We start from the raw sequence: 16,942 nt of genomic DNA, 5'->3' as shown, positions 1-16,942 counted from the left end.
TGGCAAAAACCTCTGCCTAGTTTGCCAATATCGTAAAAGGCACTGCTTCATGTTCTGGCTACCCCACTTCTGATCCAGCTCCTTGCTAATGGCCTGACAAAACACCAGAGGATGGGCCAAGTCCTTGAGACATTTTTCCATAGGGATCCCAATCTTTCCATGGGGATGCCAAGGCGAAGCTCCTTGTGCCAAGCTTCAGATTGCCCAGCTTTGGTCTTGTGGCCACTTGGGCAATGAACCAGTGGAATGAAGTGCTCTCTTGGTTGCTCTCTTTCTCTCTCTCCTCTCTTCTTCAATAAAGAAAAAATAAATCTTTAAAAAAAATTTATCCTGTCCACTGAGTTTGGATTTCAATTGTGTATAATAAGTTAATATTCTAAGAAATCAACTAATCAATTGAAAACTATATTAACAATGCCTAAAAAGCAGAGGCCTTTTGGCTCAAATGGATTCAAATCATAGTGCAGAAAAATGGTTTAATGATTTGTGATGTAAGTACCTGTACGTTGTTATGGGAAATGAGAATAAATTTAGAAGATTTTGAGACTAACCAAGCCTCGTAAACCTTGTGAGGCCATTCTCATTGGGTCATAATCTCACTGCCCCATGTTTGCATGTACAATATTTGTTGCTTGCCTGTTTGTCCCTCACCAAGTGACCAGTAAAAGAATTTCAACTGCATAACACAGAAATTGCCCAGATATTTCCCAATGTCTGTGGCTTTCTACTCAGACAAGGAGTCAGGGAACCCTTAAACTCCCAAGAAACTTACTGAAACCCTGAGGTATCTCTCCTTTTGACATATACCCCATCTTTCATATCCTTCCTGGGAGGTACTTTAACCTCATTTTCAGGTTCACTACATAAATGAAACTTTTCAGTTGTCTGCAATAGTTTTCTGGCTTTTTATTTCTATATTAAGTTAGGGGAATAACCCACTGAACTCAGCTGGTAAAAGGTTTGTGGAAATATTTGAGTTTTTAGAGAATCAAGATGGCAGAATAAGGTAAGAACACGTTTAAATGAACAGAGAAACATTACCCAGTGTGAAGCAGAGAGCACATTCTGGGAAATAGGAGAGGACAGAACAACAGCAGAGGGGTACCTGGAAACTGAGAGACACAGGAAAGAGTGGACACAACGGTGCGGTGCTGCAGAGACTGTTGCCCCAGCAGCACTCAGCAGGCAGCAATCTGAATTAGAGTGGCAGCTGTAACTTCACCAAAACCAGGTGTGAAGGGACTTTCACCGGGAGCTCAGGAGGTGAATCCAGACAGAGATATCCCTGTCCTGCTGGTCTGTTGGATTTGACCAGGAGCAGAGACAAAGCAGCAGATTCCAGACAGGCAGTGCAGGAACAGGGTGGATTTCACAGCCCAGTCTGCCCCCTAGAGCTGAATCAGGCACCATTTTGTTTAAGCACATAAAGGCTATGGACAGGACTGTGTATGCACTGAGTTAGGAGTGAACTCATTTCTGACTCAGTGTACTGCAACAACATGGCATCCTACAGGTTCCACCCAAGACAGGTTTGGGTAGCCCTCAAACCTGACAGCCAGTAGATCAATAACTAGTAGTGGCACATCAAATACCATTTTGTATACCATGGCAATGACTTTAAGACAGCAGGGACAACAGTGAGCTGTGCATGCGCTGAGCTTGGCCAGAACTCACTGAGGTCAGTACTTTGTACTGGTCCCACAGAAAAATAATACCGACCATGGCCAAAATAGGTCCATGTGGCCCTCAGACCTAACAGCCAACAGGCTCTGGCAAAATCACAACCAACAACAACCTAACTAACTATACAGGACACCTGGCATCTTCCTAATCCTGGGACCTGCTCCAACTAAAAGTGGGAGACAGACTGTACAGACAATGTTGTAGCCTCAACACGGTATTGTAGGAGGTGGAGATTGATGAGCAAAGGAACGGGGGCTATGGAGACCATGGTGGAAACCTAACATAAGAATCCAGACCTGGAACTCACTGCAGGGAGTAACACAATTGATTGCAAAAAAAAAAAAAAAAAAAAAAAAAAAAGCCATGTACCAACTGCAGTAAGTAAAATCGAAGTGTAGACCTGTGAGTGACAGAGCTTAGAAAACTGCCAAAAAAAGAATCTGCTAACCAGAAGTACAGTGACCAAGAGCAAAAGAGACAAAGGCAAAATGAATATTACTGAATACTCCCCTGCAAAGGAACAAAACCCTTTGGCAACCTGAGAGCTAACTGAGGAAGACATTGAGAAAATGGGAGATACAGAACTTAAAACATTGGTTATAAAACAGCGAAATATTTGAGATTTTAATTGTGTAGAATAGCTTGATGAAATTAGGACTTGGGTGTTAGCGTTTTGCTCACTCTGGAGACCAGACATGCTTGTTTATATATTCCTGGTAAGAACTAACAGTGATTCCACTTAAAAGTTTTAGATATGACTATACGCATAACCAAATGAAATCTGACATGTCTCTTGAAGACCCTGGCTTACATTAATATTTTAATGTTAGGGGACCAGCACTGCTGCATAGTGAATAAATTTACCACCTGGCATGCCTATACCCAGTGTGGGCACTGGTTTGAGGTCTGGCTGCTCCACTTCTGACACACCTGCCTGCTAATATGTCTGGGAAAGTAGCAAAAGATTACTCAAGGACTTGGGTTTATGCATTCACCTAGAAACCTGAGAAGACAGTCCAAGATCCTGGCTTTATTCAGGCCAATCCTGGCCGTGTGCAGGTATTTGGGGCATGAACCAGTGGTTGGAAGATATCCATTCCATTGACAACATCCTTTCTCTTTGTAATACTTTCTAATTTAAAAAAAATCATGTTAAAAAATGTTTTTGCTATTAAAAGCCAGATTCCACCTTGTTATTTATCAAGAGTGCAAACTCTTCCCAGGCAGTTAGATTCTCTAGAAAGCCTAGAATAAAAAAATATTGGGGACCTGGTATAATAGACTAGTGGGTAAATTTCTTGTCTTACATGTGCTATGATCGCATAGGAGCACTGGTCCATATCCTTACTACTCTACTTCCCATCAAGTTCCCTGCTGTGGCCTCGGAAAGCAATAGATGATGGCCAAAGGCCTTGGGACCCTGTACCCATGTGGGAGACCTAGAAGAGGCTTCTGCTGTTTGCTTTGGATTGGCTCATCTCTGGCCATTGTGGCCACATGGGAAGAGGACCAGCAGATGGAAGATCTTTCTCTCTGTATCTCCTTCACTATGTAAATCTGATTTGACAATAATTTAAAAAATAAATCTTAATAATAAAAATATTGGGCTAGGAACATTTGAAAAGGCAACACACAGTTGTCTACACATAATAATCACAATAGTATTAAGCCACATTCAATTTTTCTTTATTCTGTTATCCTTTCCTTTCTACATAATAAGCACATTTTTATTTTTGGTGGTGTTTGAATAGTTGAAAAGGTTGCATTCCATGTGGACTACTAATCACGGTCGAGAAATGGGGGGAAGTAGATCACTACTGCCACATATTTATGCAATTTCCATTTCCATCACTTGGCTTTCAGTTCCCTATTTGACAAAAGGAAGGAGGAATAAAGACGAAGACAAAGTATAAAACAGTGATGCCGTGAGCAAGCACTGATGGCATTCGAACTCTTCCAAAGCATTGAAGTATGGGCCTCACTTTGGCTGCATCCACCAAGAGAAATCACCTCCCTGGATCCAGTTGTGTCCTCCCCTGGTTCTGGATTCTCTGCGTGTGCAGGTACTTTAATGGATGATTCTATTAAAACAAGCTTTCTTATTTGTGCTTTGGAGAAAATACATCACATATTTGCTTAATCTTTAACATGGAAAACATTTCTATATTGAGCTATTCCATCTATTGAGTCCTAATATGCATCTTCTCCTTTTTCATGTCTGAGTTAACACTGCAGATGTGTTTCTCATTCCAATCTTTGGTTACTGACTCTGTAGCCATATTTCTGCATCTGACATGCTAAAACTTACTTATTTTAAGTTGTAATTTGTGAACTCTTTAAAAAACATAATTTATTAATTTGAAAATGCTTTTCTTCAAAAAGATAAAAATTATATTTTAAAGCTTTTATTTATTTTGATTGAAAAGCCATATCTTAGAGAAAGAAGGAGAAAGAGGGCAGGGGGAGGAATCTTGAATCCACTAGGTTACTTCAACTGCTGACAATGGGCAGACCTGAGCATAGCTCCAGCCTGGTCACAGAAGCCAGGGAGGGTCCAGCACAGTCTATCACCCATATCAGCTTACACCTACTGCTAGTGGCGATCACCGGGTCAGTTTCGTTCCCAGTCCCATCCTATACGCAAACCAACAGATAATGTTGCCCAACTCAACCCTGCCCTCATGCAGACCAGCGGGAACTGCAGCCTAGTCAGACACTCCTGATAACCCTCACAGGCCTGACCCCAGCCCTGCTTCCTGCCCATGCCTGCGTGTGTAGTAGACGCATCTAGTTGTCCCACATTAATGGCCATTGCTGCCTAGCTCAGTCTGACCACCCCACTATCCAGCCCATACTCATGCTGATGGGTGTCATTGCTTGTGCAGCCAGAACTGCCTCCACAACTGATTCTCATGCTTTCCGGTGGGAGCTGCGGCATATCAGAAAGGTGCTCACAACTTCCTTACTATGCTCTCTCCCAAACCAGAGACTACACTTTCCAGGAGGTCTAGCCTCACAGGACTTGCCCCCAGTTCCAGCAGCTGTAGGCTAATGCTGTGCCAAAGCCTAAGCAGCCTACACTTACTCTAGCTCATGCATGGTCTGCCCACAGTCCCAGCTCTCACACTCACCAGCAGAAGAGCGACCCAGCAGGGGAGCCCCCACAGCCCCCCCTACTGTGCTTACCTCCCCATTTTCCCTGGCCCACATGTGCTGGTGGGTGCTGTGTCTCAGTCCAGCATGGCCTGCCTCACCTCTGCATTTGCTGCCCAGTACTGTAGCCTGGCTCAGCCCTATCTGCCCCCATTCCAGCTCATGCTGTAGAGTAATGCAGCCTAGCCCAGCCTGGATGGCCCCCAGTCCCAGCCCTCATGTAAACTGGCTGGTGTTGTAGTCCAGCCAAGCCTGGCCTGCACTCCAGCCTGATCCTCACATCTGACACTAGGTGCTATGAACCAGCCCAGTCTGGCCTGCCCCACACCTGCCCCACACGTATGCTGGCAGGTACTGTATCCAGGCTTGGTCTGGACTGATCCATACCTTGGTTTGAGCTCACCTACAGGGAATACATCTTGACAGAGGAGGTCCCCAAGATCCTCTATCAGGTTTACCTGCCAGGAGCAAACATCACACACTGGTGGGTTCTTAGCCAAGGCTGACTTGCTTTACCTCCTGTCCTGCCAGGTATGGCAGCTTTGCCTGACCAGCCCACACCTATTCTGGCCCTTATTCATGCGGGCTGCAGCCCATCCTTTCCTTGCCCACCCTCTGACACAGCTTTCATATGATTCAGTGGCTGTAGAGACCATCCTATATTCACCCTGTCTCTTGACAGCATCAGTGGGGGCTAGAGCCTTGCCCAGTCTAGCACAGCCCAGACTGAGTTCACACTCATGCCCATGGATACTGCAGCCATGTCCAGTCCAGCTCACCACCCCTCATTCCAGCTCTTGTGCTCACCAGTGGGAACTGAAGCCCAGCTGGTGTATCCCCTTAATTCCTTAATTCTCTGACCAGACCTGCTCTCAAAGAAAGATTTCTGACACAGCCTTGCACAGACCTTCCCATGACTTGATCTTTGCCATTAGAAGCTGAAGCTTGGCCTAGTCTGCCACACCCCAATTCCAGTTCTCACTGGTGGGTGCTATATCCTAGCCCTGCCCAGTATGTCCCATCCCTGGCTTGCATGCCAACTGTAGGTATGAGAGCCTAGCCTAGCCCAGCATGGCCTACACACCATCCTGGCTCTGAAGCATGCCACTGTGCTATGATTTGCTCTAGTTCTGATCAGTCTGGTCCCTACAGAGCCAACCGACACACTAGCCAACAGGTGAAGCAGCCCTGACCAGCCTGACTAACACAGAGCCCCATATCACGTCCTCATGAATGGGAGCTAGAGCTAACCATGAGAGGTCACCAAGGTCCCCAACAGGCACAATCCAAGACCCAGGTCTTACACATGCCAGCGAGTGCTAGGTCCCTACTTGGCAGTGTGTGCTGGTGGGTGTTGTGACCCAGCCAGCCTCACATCCAATTCTTGGGTGCACCTATGTATCAGAACAGACTAGCCCAAACACCAGTACCCTGGAATGTTGGTGAGTTCCACAGTCAGCCTAGTTCTGCCTATCACCACCCCAGCACACAAGCAAAACAGCTGCTCTGGCAATCCCACAGGAGAGAGCCTTTGATTCTCCACAAAAATCTGCTCCCACTGTGCTCGTCAGGGTCATGGCCACACCTAACTTAGTCCAGCCCGTTTCCCAGTACTCACTGGTGGGTATGGTGGTCGAGTCCTGCCAGGCAGTCCACGCTTCCAGGGCTTGATGCTGGTTGACACTGACAAGCCAAGCTCAGGACTCCCATGGAGGTGGGTATATAGGTTTGGTCCCAAAAAGTTTCTCTAGTTTCCCTGCTCTAAACCAACTCGGTCTTACTTCCCTCATTTCCTGGCTGGTGCAAGTCTCCAAGAAGATACTCCTCACCTCTCACAATCTCCCTCAACCGTTCACCCTCCAAAACATCTCCAAACCTGTTTCCATGAGCAAGTATAACGACCACTCCATGTCCACAAACATGCAGATCGCTAAGTCCATTCTTCCCATTGTGCACTATGTCAAATTGGAGTGATATGTGCCCACCCGGGATCACAGATGCTTGCATGGAGATCCCAAGGACATGTGTGGAGCTTATGGCTGTCTGTGCCCACGTATTCAATAGTAACAATAATAATAATGATGATGATGAAAAGAATAGGGCAATAACTGGCAGACAAGTATACTTTTTTTTAAAGATTTAAATATTTGTTGAAAACTTAGATATACAGCGGAGGAGAGACAAAGAGGAAGATCTTCTGTCGGATGATTCACTCACCAAGTGAGCGCAACGGAGGATGCTATGCCGATCCAGAGCCAAGATCCTGGAACTTCTTCTGGGTCTCCAACACGGGTACAGGGTCCCAAAGCTTTGGGCCATCCTCGACTGCTTTCCCAGGCCACAAGCAGGGAGTTGGATGGGACATAGAGCTGCTGGGACTAGAACCGGCACACATATGGGATCCCTGTGGGTTCAGGGCAAGGACTTTTGCCGCTAGGCCACGCCACCAGACCCAACACACTAGTAAACTTAACACAGGGCTGAGATAAACCAGGAAAAGAATTCCCACCAGCTATTAGATGCTTTTCTCCAGCAATGCAACATTTGCATAGGTGCAATCCAACTTAGGAAGTTGCCTACACCGACAGACTGTGCATTACTTACCCTATCATGAAAAACAGAAAGAAAGTGATAAGGCAGGAGAGTAGGAGTCAACATTGTGACCATAACACTCTGTTGAAATCTGTCTGATGCTTCACTCCTGCCGACCCAGCTTGTGTGGGTTCTTAGGGGGAATCGCAGAGCTAGAGTGTCATATGATTTGTGGGGTTTTTTTGAAAGATTCATTCATTTTTATTGGAAATGCCGATATACAGGGAGGAGCAGAGACAGAGAGGAAGATCTTCCATCCAATGACTCGCTACCCAAGCGGCTGCAAGTGCTGGAGCTGAACCCAATCCGATGCCAGGAGCCAGGAGCTTCCTCCGGGTCTCCCATGCAGATGCAGGATTCCAAAGCTTTGGGCTGTTTTCAACTGCAGTCCCAGACCACATGCAGTAAGCTGGATGGACAGCAGGACTGCCAGAATGGGAACCACATCACATATGGCATCCTGGCACATTCAAGGCAAGGAATTGAACCACTGTGCGATGCCACCAGAGTCTACAGTGCCATTTGTAACGAGCTGGTGTCTCAGGGCTGTCTTAACCATCTTAACCACATGATTTTGCAACTCTCCATGAGCCGTGATGGGAATAGCTCTTTGGTGAACACACTAGGAAAGCCCAGGCCACACCCCCATCCCCATGCTCACTGGAAACGCAGTCCCCCTGGAAGGAAGTCGCTGGGGGCACCCAGGGGCAACAAGCAATGCCCTCAGTTCTTAGGAAGGTGGGCTGCAGAAGCAGAAGCACTTGAGCAGAATTCTGCTGGCACAAAGGTCTGCCAGCATTTCTATCCTGAAGACCATAGAACTATTTCTTTGCCTGTAAGATTGAGTTCATTTTTGACTGCAAAGTCATCTATACAGACTGGAGGACAGATAGAGAGGAACATCTTCTGTCAGATACTTCACTCCCCACGTGACCTCAAGGGCCAGAGCTGTGCCAACCTGAAGCCAGCAGCCTGGAACTTCAGCCAGGTCTCCCAGATGGGTGCATGGACCCAAGGCTGTGGACTGTCCTCTCCTGCTTTACCAGGCCAAAAGCAGTGAGTTGCATGGGAAGCAGAACTGCAGGGATGAAAGCTGGTGCCCGTATGGAAAACCAGAGCATTCAAGGCCAGGATTGAGGCCGCTAGGCCAACCAGCCAGGCCCTATTTCTTTTCCACATTGCACCACAATTCATGCACGTTCACTGCAACTCAATGCTAAGTGGTAGATAGAGCAGCTGGGGCTCACCCTGGCAGTGCTATGAGATGTGAGCATCAAAAGCAATGGCAACACACCTAGTCCCCAACTTCATGACTTAAATACTTTCCAAAGGAATTCTCCTTTGGCTAAAGACCACCTGGCGCCTAAGTCCTCGCCTTGAATGAGCCAGAATCACATATGGGCGCCAGTTCTAATGCCAGAAGCTCCATTTCCCATGCAACTTTTGCTTGTGGCCTGCAAAAGCAGTCGAGGACAGCCCAAAACCTTGGGACTCTGCACCCGTGTGGGAGACCTGGAAGCAGTTCCGGGATCCTGGCTTCAGATTGGCACAGCACCAGCAACTACACTCACTTGGGGAGTGACTCATTGGACAGAAGATCTTTCTCTCTGTCTTTCCTCCTCTCTGTATATCTGACTTGGCAATAAAAAGAATAATAATAATAAAATCTTTTTTAAAAAGTATTTCATTTTTTGTACCTTGGATAGGGGGTGACTATACTGCTGCCTGAAAGGATTTGGTGATGAATCTCCAAGGAATTCCTGGAGAACCTAATCCTAAAAGGCTATTGGGAGTGGCTCTTGGGTGTGGCTCCAGCAACACCAAGGGACTCTGGTTGTAGTCCTGATGGATCCATTTCTGAACCAGCTCTCTGCTCATGCCCCAGGGAAAGCAGCGGTGCTGGGGCCAAGTACATGGAGGCTAGAACTCAAGGGACACATGAGTGCAACTCCAACCTCCTAACCTCACACTGGTCTGGTCCCAGACTCTGTACCCTTTTGGGAAGTGAACCAGATGATGGGACACTGTCCATTCTCTCTCTCTCTCTCTCTCTGGCTCTTTCCTGGAAATTCCACGGGAGACCAGGATGAAATTCCTGATGGTAGACTCCAACCTGGCTCCCACCTGGCTTCTGCTACCATTTGGGGAGTGAACCAGCAGCACCAGGGGCATGTTTTCCTGTCCCTCTGCCTTTCAAACACTCATCCACTACATCTTCTCCAAAATGACCCCATATGTTTTTGTCTGGTCCTGTGGCTCTCCAGGAACCTTGGGTTTCTATCCGTGTGCCTTGCTTCTCCCATCACTTGGCTTTCAAGGCACCCTGCTCCTTGAAAGCTGCTTAGGAATTTCACCTGAAGAGGGAGGAGTCAAGACAAAGACAGGGTGTATCAATCAGTGATGTTGTAGGCTCTGCACTGATGGGATCTTGAGCTGTTCCAAGCTATATAAAGGCGGCCCTGTGGAGCTCTGGGCCTCCATCTGGCTGTAGCCACCCAGAGAAACCACCTCCCTGCTTCCAGCTGTATCCTCAACTTGATTTTGGACTTCTCATCACCACAGGTACGTTCAGGAATGATTCTGTCAGGGCGGGTCTGCACATTGGTGCTTTGGAGAAAATCCTGATCTCGTATTTGCTGATGTTTTCACGTTGGAAAACTTTGGTCTCTGTTGAGCTCTGCCAGCTCTTGTGTGCTAGCGTGCTTTCTTCTTTGCATTCCCTCTCTTGTGACGTCTGGGTGGACACTGCTGTGTTTCCTCATCACTCCTGCCATGGGCTTTCTGTCCTGTTGCCATGTTTCTGTTTCTCACGTTGGAGAAGTTTCTTCTTGGGAAGGTATAGCTGGTGCACTTTTTGGAGTGCTTGGCTCATTCACTTCAAACTTGCTTCTCTTGTTTGAGTGACTTGTTTTAAATGTTGAATGTTATGATACACTTCAGTATAATCTTGGATTCCCCTCCCCCCAATCCCCATCCCCCGACTGAGTTTCCCCAGATTGTCTCAACACTACATGCCTTCATAAGGAGTTACAATTCCTCAAACTTGCTTTTCTCCATCAGGTAGAAAGGGGCCTCTTGGACAGGCATTAATTTCTTTCTTTTGCAAAGGCAGATTTTACACAGAGATGAAGAGACAGAGAGAAAGATCTTGGTCCTCTGGCTGTCTCTTCCCATGGCCACAGTGACCACAGCTGAACTGAGCTCCAGCCAGCAGGAAGGGAGCCACAGGCAGGAGGCAGGAGACACTCAGGGTCTCTCCCATGGGTGCAGCACCCCAACACATTGGGCCTCCTCCATGGCTTTCCACGTCCACCAGTAGGCATCCCAACATCAAGTGGGGCCAGTGCCACACGAACTGGGGCTTCTCTTTCAACAGGGATAGAGCTTATGTCCTCACCCCTGCCCCACCCCCCACACCCGCCAACACAAACCACGATCCATTTCAACCACAAGAAAATAGTGGCCCAATTTGTCTGTGGGACCTTCCCGGGAGGCACATGTAGAAGGCACACAGGACTCAGAGTCTGGCACTTGCTCTCTTGCAGCCATGCAGCCTGACAACTCTGGTGTCCAGGACCCCAACTGCGGCAGCATCATGACCTTCCGCCCCAGCTGGGAGGAATTCGTGGACTTCACCTCGTTCATCGCTGCCATGGAAGCCCAGGGTGCACACCGTGCAGGCCTGGCCAAGGTCATCCCACCCCCGCAGTGGAGCGCCAGGCAGACCTACGACGACATCGGCGACATCGTCATCCCCAGCCCCATGCAACAGCTGGTCTCCGGGAAGGCGGGGGTCTTCACTCAGTACCACAAGAAGAAGAAAGCCATGAGCCTGAGCGACTATCGCCAACTGGCAAACAGCGACAAATACCGGGCCCCAGCCCAGCTCAGCTTGGAACAAGTGGAGAGACTCTACTGGAGGAGCCGCGCCTATGGGGCTCCCCCCATTTACGGGGCCGACGTCAGCGGCTCGCTCTTCCACCACCACACCACGGCCTGGAACCTCAGAAACCTGGGTTCCCTTCTCGACCTGCTACAACAGGAGTGCGGCGTGCTCATCGAGGGCGTCAACACCCCCTACCTCTACTTCGGCATGTGGAAGACCACGTTCGCCTGGCACACGGAGGACATGGACCTTTACAGCGTCAACTACCTGCACTTTGGCGAGCCCAAGACGTGGTACTCGGTGCCCCCTGAGCACGGGCGGCGGCTGGAGGAGCTGGCTGCACAGCTCTTCCCTGCCAGCGCCCAAGCCTGCCGGGCCTTCCTGCGCCACAAGGTAGCCCTCATCTCACCCAGTGTGCTGCGGGAGAACGGCATTCCGTGCCAGCGTGTCACTCAGCAGCCCGGCGAGTTCATGGTCACCTTCCCCTATGGCTACCACGCGGGCTTCAGCCACGGCTTCAACTGCGCCGAAGCCATCAACTTCGCCACTCTGCGCTGGATCGACTATGGCAAGGCGGCCTCCCAGTGCAGCTGCGGGGAGGCTAGGGTGTCCTTTGCCATGGATGCCTTCGAGCGCCTCCAGCAACCCGAGCACTATGAGCTGTGGCAGCACAGCCAGGCCCGGGCGCCTGTGAACCTGCCAGGGCCCACGGGAGCAGCCAGCAAGGGGCCCACGGGAGCAGCCAGCAAGGGGCTGAAGGCCTGGAAAGAGGATCACGAGCTCCGGAGGGCAGCCCTGGGCCTGAGGCATCTCTCCTCGGCCCAGGCACCTTCCCTGCAGCCTGTGCAGGCCCGAGGGGGCCGAGGCCGACGCCGCAGGCGCACACGGGCAATGGAGACTTCTGTAGGTGCACAGCAGCTGTCACCTGCTCCAGGCCGTCGTGGACAAGGACGTGGGCTCAGGCGAGGTCGTGGTCAACATCAGCACCATCTTCCTCCTCTTCCTCAGGAACCAGAAACTCACCAGCCCCTCCCGCAGCTGCCAACCAAGAGGCGGCTTCAGTCCCAGTCTGCTCACACAGCTCCTGGCGCTGAAGCACAACCCCTGGCGTGGGAAGCAGCCTCACCCGCAGACTCGCTCCACTCCACGCTGGACTTTCAGTCTCCTGCCAACCCTTCTGGATGTTGCTGCGACCCCGAGCTCCAAGCCTTGGGACCACCACTGGATCCTGATGCTGCCATGCACCCTGGGCCTTGTCTGCTGTCCCTGCACAACATCCCAGTGGATTTCGCCCACTTTCTGCCTCTCCCTCCTCCTCCCAACGTCCTGGAGCCCTTGACAAGTCCCTCTGGTGTCTCTACTAGGGACTGACTGCCTGCCTGCTGGAAACCACCAGCACCATGTGCTTCAGGGCCACTCTGACAACTGTGCAACCTTGCCTGCCCCCGCAGCTGCCCAAGTCCCATACGAACATCTTCTTGCTGGGGATCCCCTCTGGCTCCAGCCACAGGGAGGTGCATTGGAAGACCTGAGTCGCCTTCACTTTGCGGACTTGTGACTATGCCAGGTAACCCATCCTCCCATCCAGGAAAGGTCCCAGCCAGGACACGACCCGCCTGGCAAGACTCAGCAGTGAGCCCTCCTCTCCAAAGGGCATTTCAGATCCTCCCCCAGCCTGGGACGAGAACCTGAGCCTTACAGAAGGTTCCTCCAGCGGACCTCCACCCTCCAGCCAGACACAGGAGGTTGGACTGACTGCCTCTTGGGGACTTGGAGCACACTCTGGAACATGACAAGTCTCTGGAACACAAAAGCCTGGCTCACGGCAATCTTGGGATGAGAAGCAGTCAGGAGGCGATTCTGCAATGCTGGCATGCCGTGCGGACACTGCCTTGAGACCTGGCTGCTCCACCTGGGACCCAGCTCCCTCTTACTCTCTAATTGAAGACAGAAGATGGCCTCGAGACAGGAGCTCTTGCATCCACGTGGCACACAAGCAGGAAGCTCCAGGATCCTGTCTTCACCCTAGCCTGGCCTGGCCTGGCCACTGCCGCCATGGATGACAGAGCCAGCACATGGAAGATGCATTGCAACTCTGACTTGAAAATACAGAAGAGGGTGTGGGCGTGTGTGTGTGATTCATCAGATCATCACCTATTCCCAGGCAAATAGATGATCTGAAAGCCTAGAAGACCAAAGAACAGTGGGCTTGGACATATGTGAAATGGAAGCACGGTTGTCTGAACATCAGCCTCTTGTGAATATTTCGCTACCGTTATTCTGTATTTGCTTGCTTTCCTTTTCTTGTCAAATAAAGCACACAATTGTACAACTCAACCAGTCTCTCAAGTAGTCTTTTGGCGAGGTCGGGGACTCGGGCAGGGTTGTTTGTGGAGGGCTGCTTCCAGCATGCTATGCAGCAGGATGCACTGCTTTGTCGTTGACACACTGTGTGGGGGGCACTCTGCATGGGAAAAGTTGCCCGGGCCAGGCTGATTTCCTATGGTCAGCCTTCATTGTCTCTTAGCCTGCCTTTGGCAAAAGCCAATTAAACGGCTCAGAGCAATTGTACCAAGCTGAAGGTAGACCCATCCGCCCCCATCCCTTAACCTCCAGTCCTAGGCTTCCATCCAATTCTGACCATCACAAGTGTGAATTCAATGAATCTTGGCGATCGAGAAGGAATCCCAAGAGCCCAAACTCGCAGGTATGTATCTGTTTGGAAAATTATTCTCCTTTACAAGCACCTTTGACACGTCACTTCATTTTACAAGACCTCAACAGGAAACTGCCTACATCTGTAGGCCTAGGGATTCAGTTTGCCAAACATTGTTGTCTACTTCGGGGCAATGATTTCTCTGTACATTGGAAATGCAGGGTGAGATGCAGATGCTCCATTGGCCTGGACACTTTCCGAAATGGCTGTGACAGGTGACTCTTTTTTAAATAAAGATTTATTAATTTTTGTTGGACAAGCAGGTCTACAGAGAGGAGCAGAGACAGAGAGGAAGATCTTCCATCCAATGGCTCGCTACCCAAGCGGCTGCAAGTGCTGGAGCTGAACCCAATCCGATGCCAGGAGCCAGGAGCTTCCTCTGGGTCTCCCATGCAGATGCAGGATTCCAAAGCTTTGGGCTGTTTTCGACTGCAGTCCCAGACCACATGCAGGGAGCTGGATGGACAGCAGGGAGCCAGAATGGGAACCACATCACATATGGCATCCTGGCATGTTCAAGGCAAGGAATTGAACCGCTGTGCTATGCCACCAGAGCCTACAGTGCCATTTGTAACGAGCTGGTGTCACAGGGCTATCTTCACCGCATGATTTTGCAACTCTCCATGAGCCGTGATGGGAATAGCTCTTTGGTGAACACACTAGGAAAGCCCAGGCAGCACCCCCATCCCCATGCTCACTGGAAACGCAGTCCCCCTGGAAGGAAGTCGCTGGGGGCACCCAGGGGCAACAAGCAATGCCCTCAGTTCTTAGGAAGGTGGGCTGGAGAAGCAGAAGCACTTGAGCAGAATTCTGCTGGCACAAAGGTCTGCCAGCATTTCTATCCTGAAGACCATAGAACTATTTCTTTGCCTGTAAGATTGAGTTCATTTTTGACTGCAAAGTCATCTATACAGACAGGAGGACAGATAGAGAGGAACATCTTCTGTCAGATACTTCACTCCCCAAGTGACCTCAAGGGCCAGAGCTGTGCCAACCTGAAGCCAGCAGCCTGGAACTTCAGCCAGGTCTCCCAGATGGGTGCATGGACCCAAGGCTGTGGACTGTCCTCTCCTGCTTTACCAGGCCAAAAGCAGTGAGTTGCATGGGAAGCAGAACTGCAGGGATGAAAGTTGGTGCCCGTATGGAAAACCAGAGCATTCAAGGCCAGGATTGAGGCCGCTAGGCCAACCAGCCAGGCCCTATTTCTTTTCCACATTGCACCACAATTCATGCACGTTCACTGCAACTCAATGCTAAGTGGTAGATAGAGCAGCTGGGGCTCACCCTGGCAGTACTATGAGATGCTGGCATCAAAAGCAATGGCAACACACCTAGTCCCCAACTTCATGACTTGAATACTTTCCAAAGGAATTCTCCTTTGGCTAAAGACCACCTGGCGCCTAAGTCCTAGCCTTGAACGCACCAGAGTCCCATATGGGCTCCGGTTCTAATCCTGGCAGTTCCACTTCCCATGCAACTCCTGCTTGTGGCCTGCAAAAGCAGTCGAGGACAGCCCAAAACCTTGGGACTCTGCACCCGTGTGGGAGACCTGGAAGCAGTTCCGGGATCCTGGCTTTGGATCAGCACAGCATCAGCCATTACACTCACTTGGGGAGTGACTCATTGGACAGAAGATCTTTCTCTCTGTCTTTCCTCCTCTCTGTATATCTGACTTGGCAATAAAAAAATAATAATAATAATAAATTCTCTATAAAAAAACAAACTGAAATTCGTTTTTTGTTCCTTGGCTAGTGGGTGAGAGTACTGTTGCCTGAAAGGATTTGGTGATGAATCTCCAAGGAGTTCCAGGAGAATCTTATCCTAAAAAGCTATTGGGAGTGGCTCTTGGGTGTGGCTCCAGCAACACCAAGGGACTCTGGTTGTAGTCCTGATGGATCCATTTCTGAACCAGCTCTCTGCTCATGCCCCAGGGAAAGCAGCGGTGCTGGGGCCAAGTACATGGAGGCTAGAACTCAAGGGACACATGAATGAAACTCCAACCGCCTAACCTCACACTGGTCTGGTACCAGACTCTGTACCCTTTTGGGAAGTGAACCAGATGATGGGACACCGTCCCTTTCTCACTCTCTCTCTCTCTCTCTCTCTCTCTCTCTCTCTCTCTTTCTCACTCGCGCACGCGCTTTCTCGCGCTCTCTCCCTTTCTCTTTCCCCGCCATCTACATGGGAGACCAGGATGAAATTCCTGCTGGTAGACTCCAACCTGGCTCCCACCTGGCTTCTGCTACCATTTGGGGAGTGAACCAGCACCAGGGGCATGTTTTCCTGTCCCTCTGCCTTTCAAACACTCATCTAATACATCTTTTACTTAATGACCCCATACGTGAATGTCCAGTCCTGTGGCTCTCCAGGAACCTTGGGTTTCTATCCGTGTGCATTGAATCATGCCATCACTTGCTTTCAATGCACCCTGTGCTTTGAAAGCTGCTTAGGAATTTCACCTGAAGAAAAAAAAATTTTGTTAGTCTTGAGTTATTATATTTCAGCAAATGCTACTACATGGCTGTGTGCATGACTCTTAGCTCATTCTGAGATAGAATGACAAGAACAGTGGCTCAACAATTTTGTTTCCTTAACCATCTCACTGATCAAGGAATTAATGAGGCTTTTATTCAACACTGTCATGCCACATGATGGGCTTTAAGCTTCAAGGGAGCTTCCTCTGTGCCTGCCTTTAACAAGAGATGTGATACCTGTTACTCAGTGTTACTAGGACAGCAGGACAATCAGAGACTGAATCTTGCTTCTCAAGCTCTGTGCAATATTCTAACTTTTGTTTTAATAGCATCTTTGAAAAGATGAGGATTCTGGGCTCCTTTACAAGTCATTCAGGGGTTTCAAAACATAGTATTCTTCTGATATTGTTAAGTTCCAAACTCAAAGTTTGTTCTTAC

General features: G+C 49.5%; 1 protein-coding gene across 1 annotated transcript; it reads left to right on the top strand.

Moving 5' to 3' along the window:
* The first annotated feature begins 6,756 nt into the window (after positions 1-6,756).
* LOC121154000 (lysine-specific demethylase 4D-like) lies at positions 6,757-12,846 on the top strand. Its single transcript, XM_040976745.1, has 3 exons — positions 6,757-6,786; positions 11,003-12,217; positions 12,766-12,846. Exons 1-3 carry the CDS (start codon positions 6,757-6,759, stop codon positions 12,844-12,846), a joined length of 1,326 nt encoding a protein of 441 aa, XP_040832679.1.
* The last annotated feature ends 4,096 nt before the right edge of the window (positions 12,847-16,942 follow it).

The sequence above is a fragment of the Ochotona curzoniae genome, unplaced genomic scaffold (assembly GCF_017591425.1).
Source record: "Ochotona curzoniae isolate NIBS_2020 unplaced genomic scaffold, NIBS_Ocur_1.0 contig_2723, whole genome shotgun sequence".
In the NCBI taxonomy this organism is placed as follows: Eukaryota; Metazoa; Chordata; class Mammalia; order Lagomorpha; family Ochotonidae; genus Ochotona; species Ochotona curzoniae.
The sequence above is the reverse complement of the archived record's forward strand: the minus strand, read 5'-3'. Positions and strand labels throughout refer to the sequence as shown.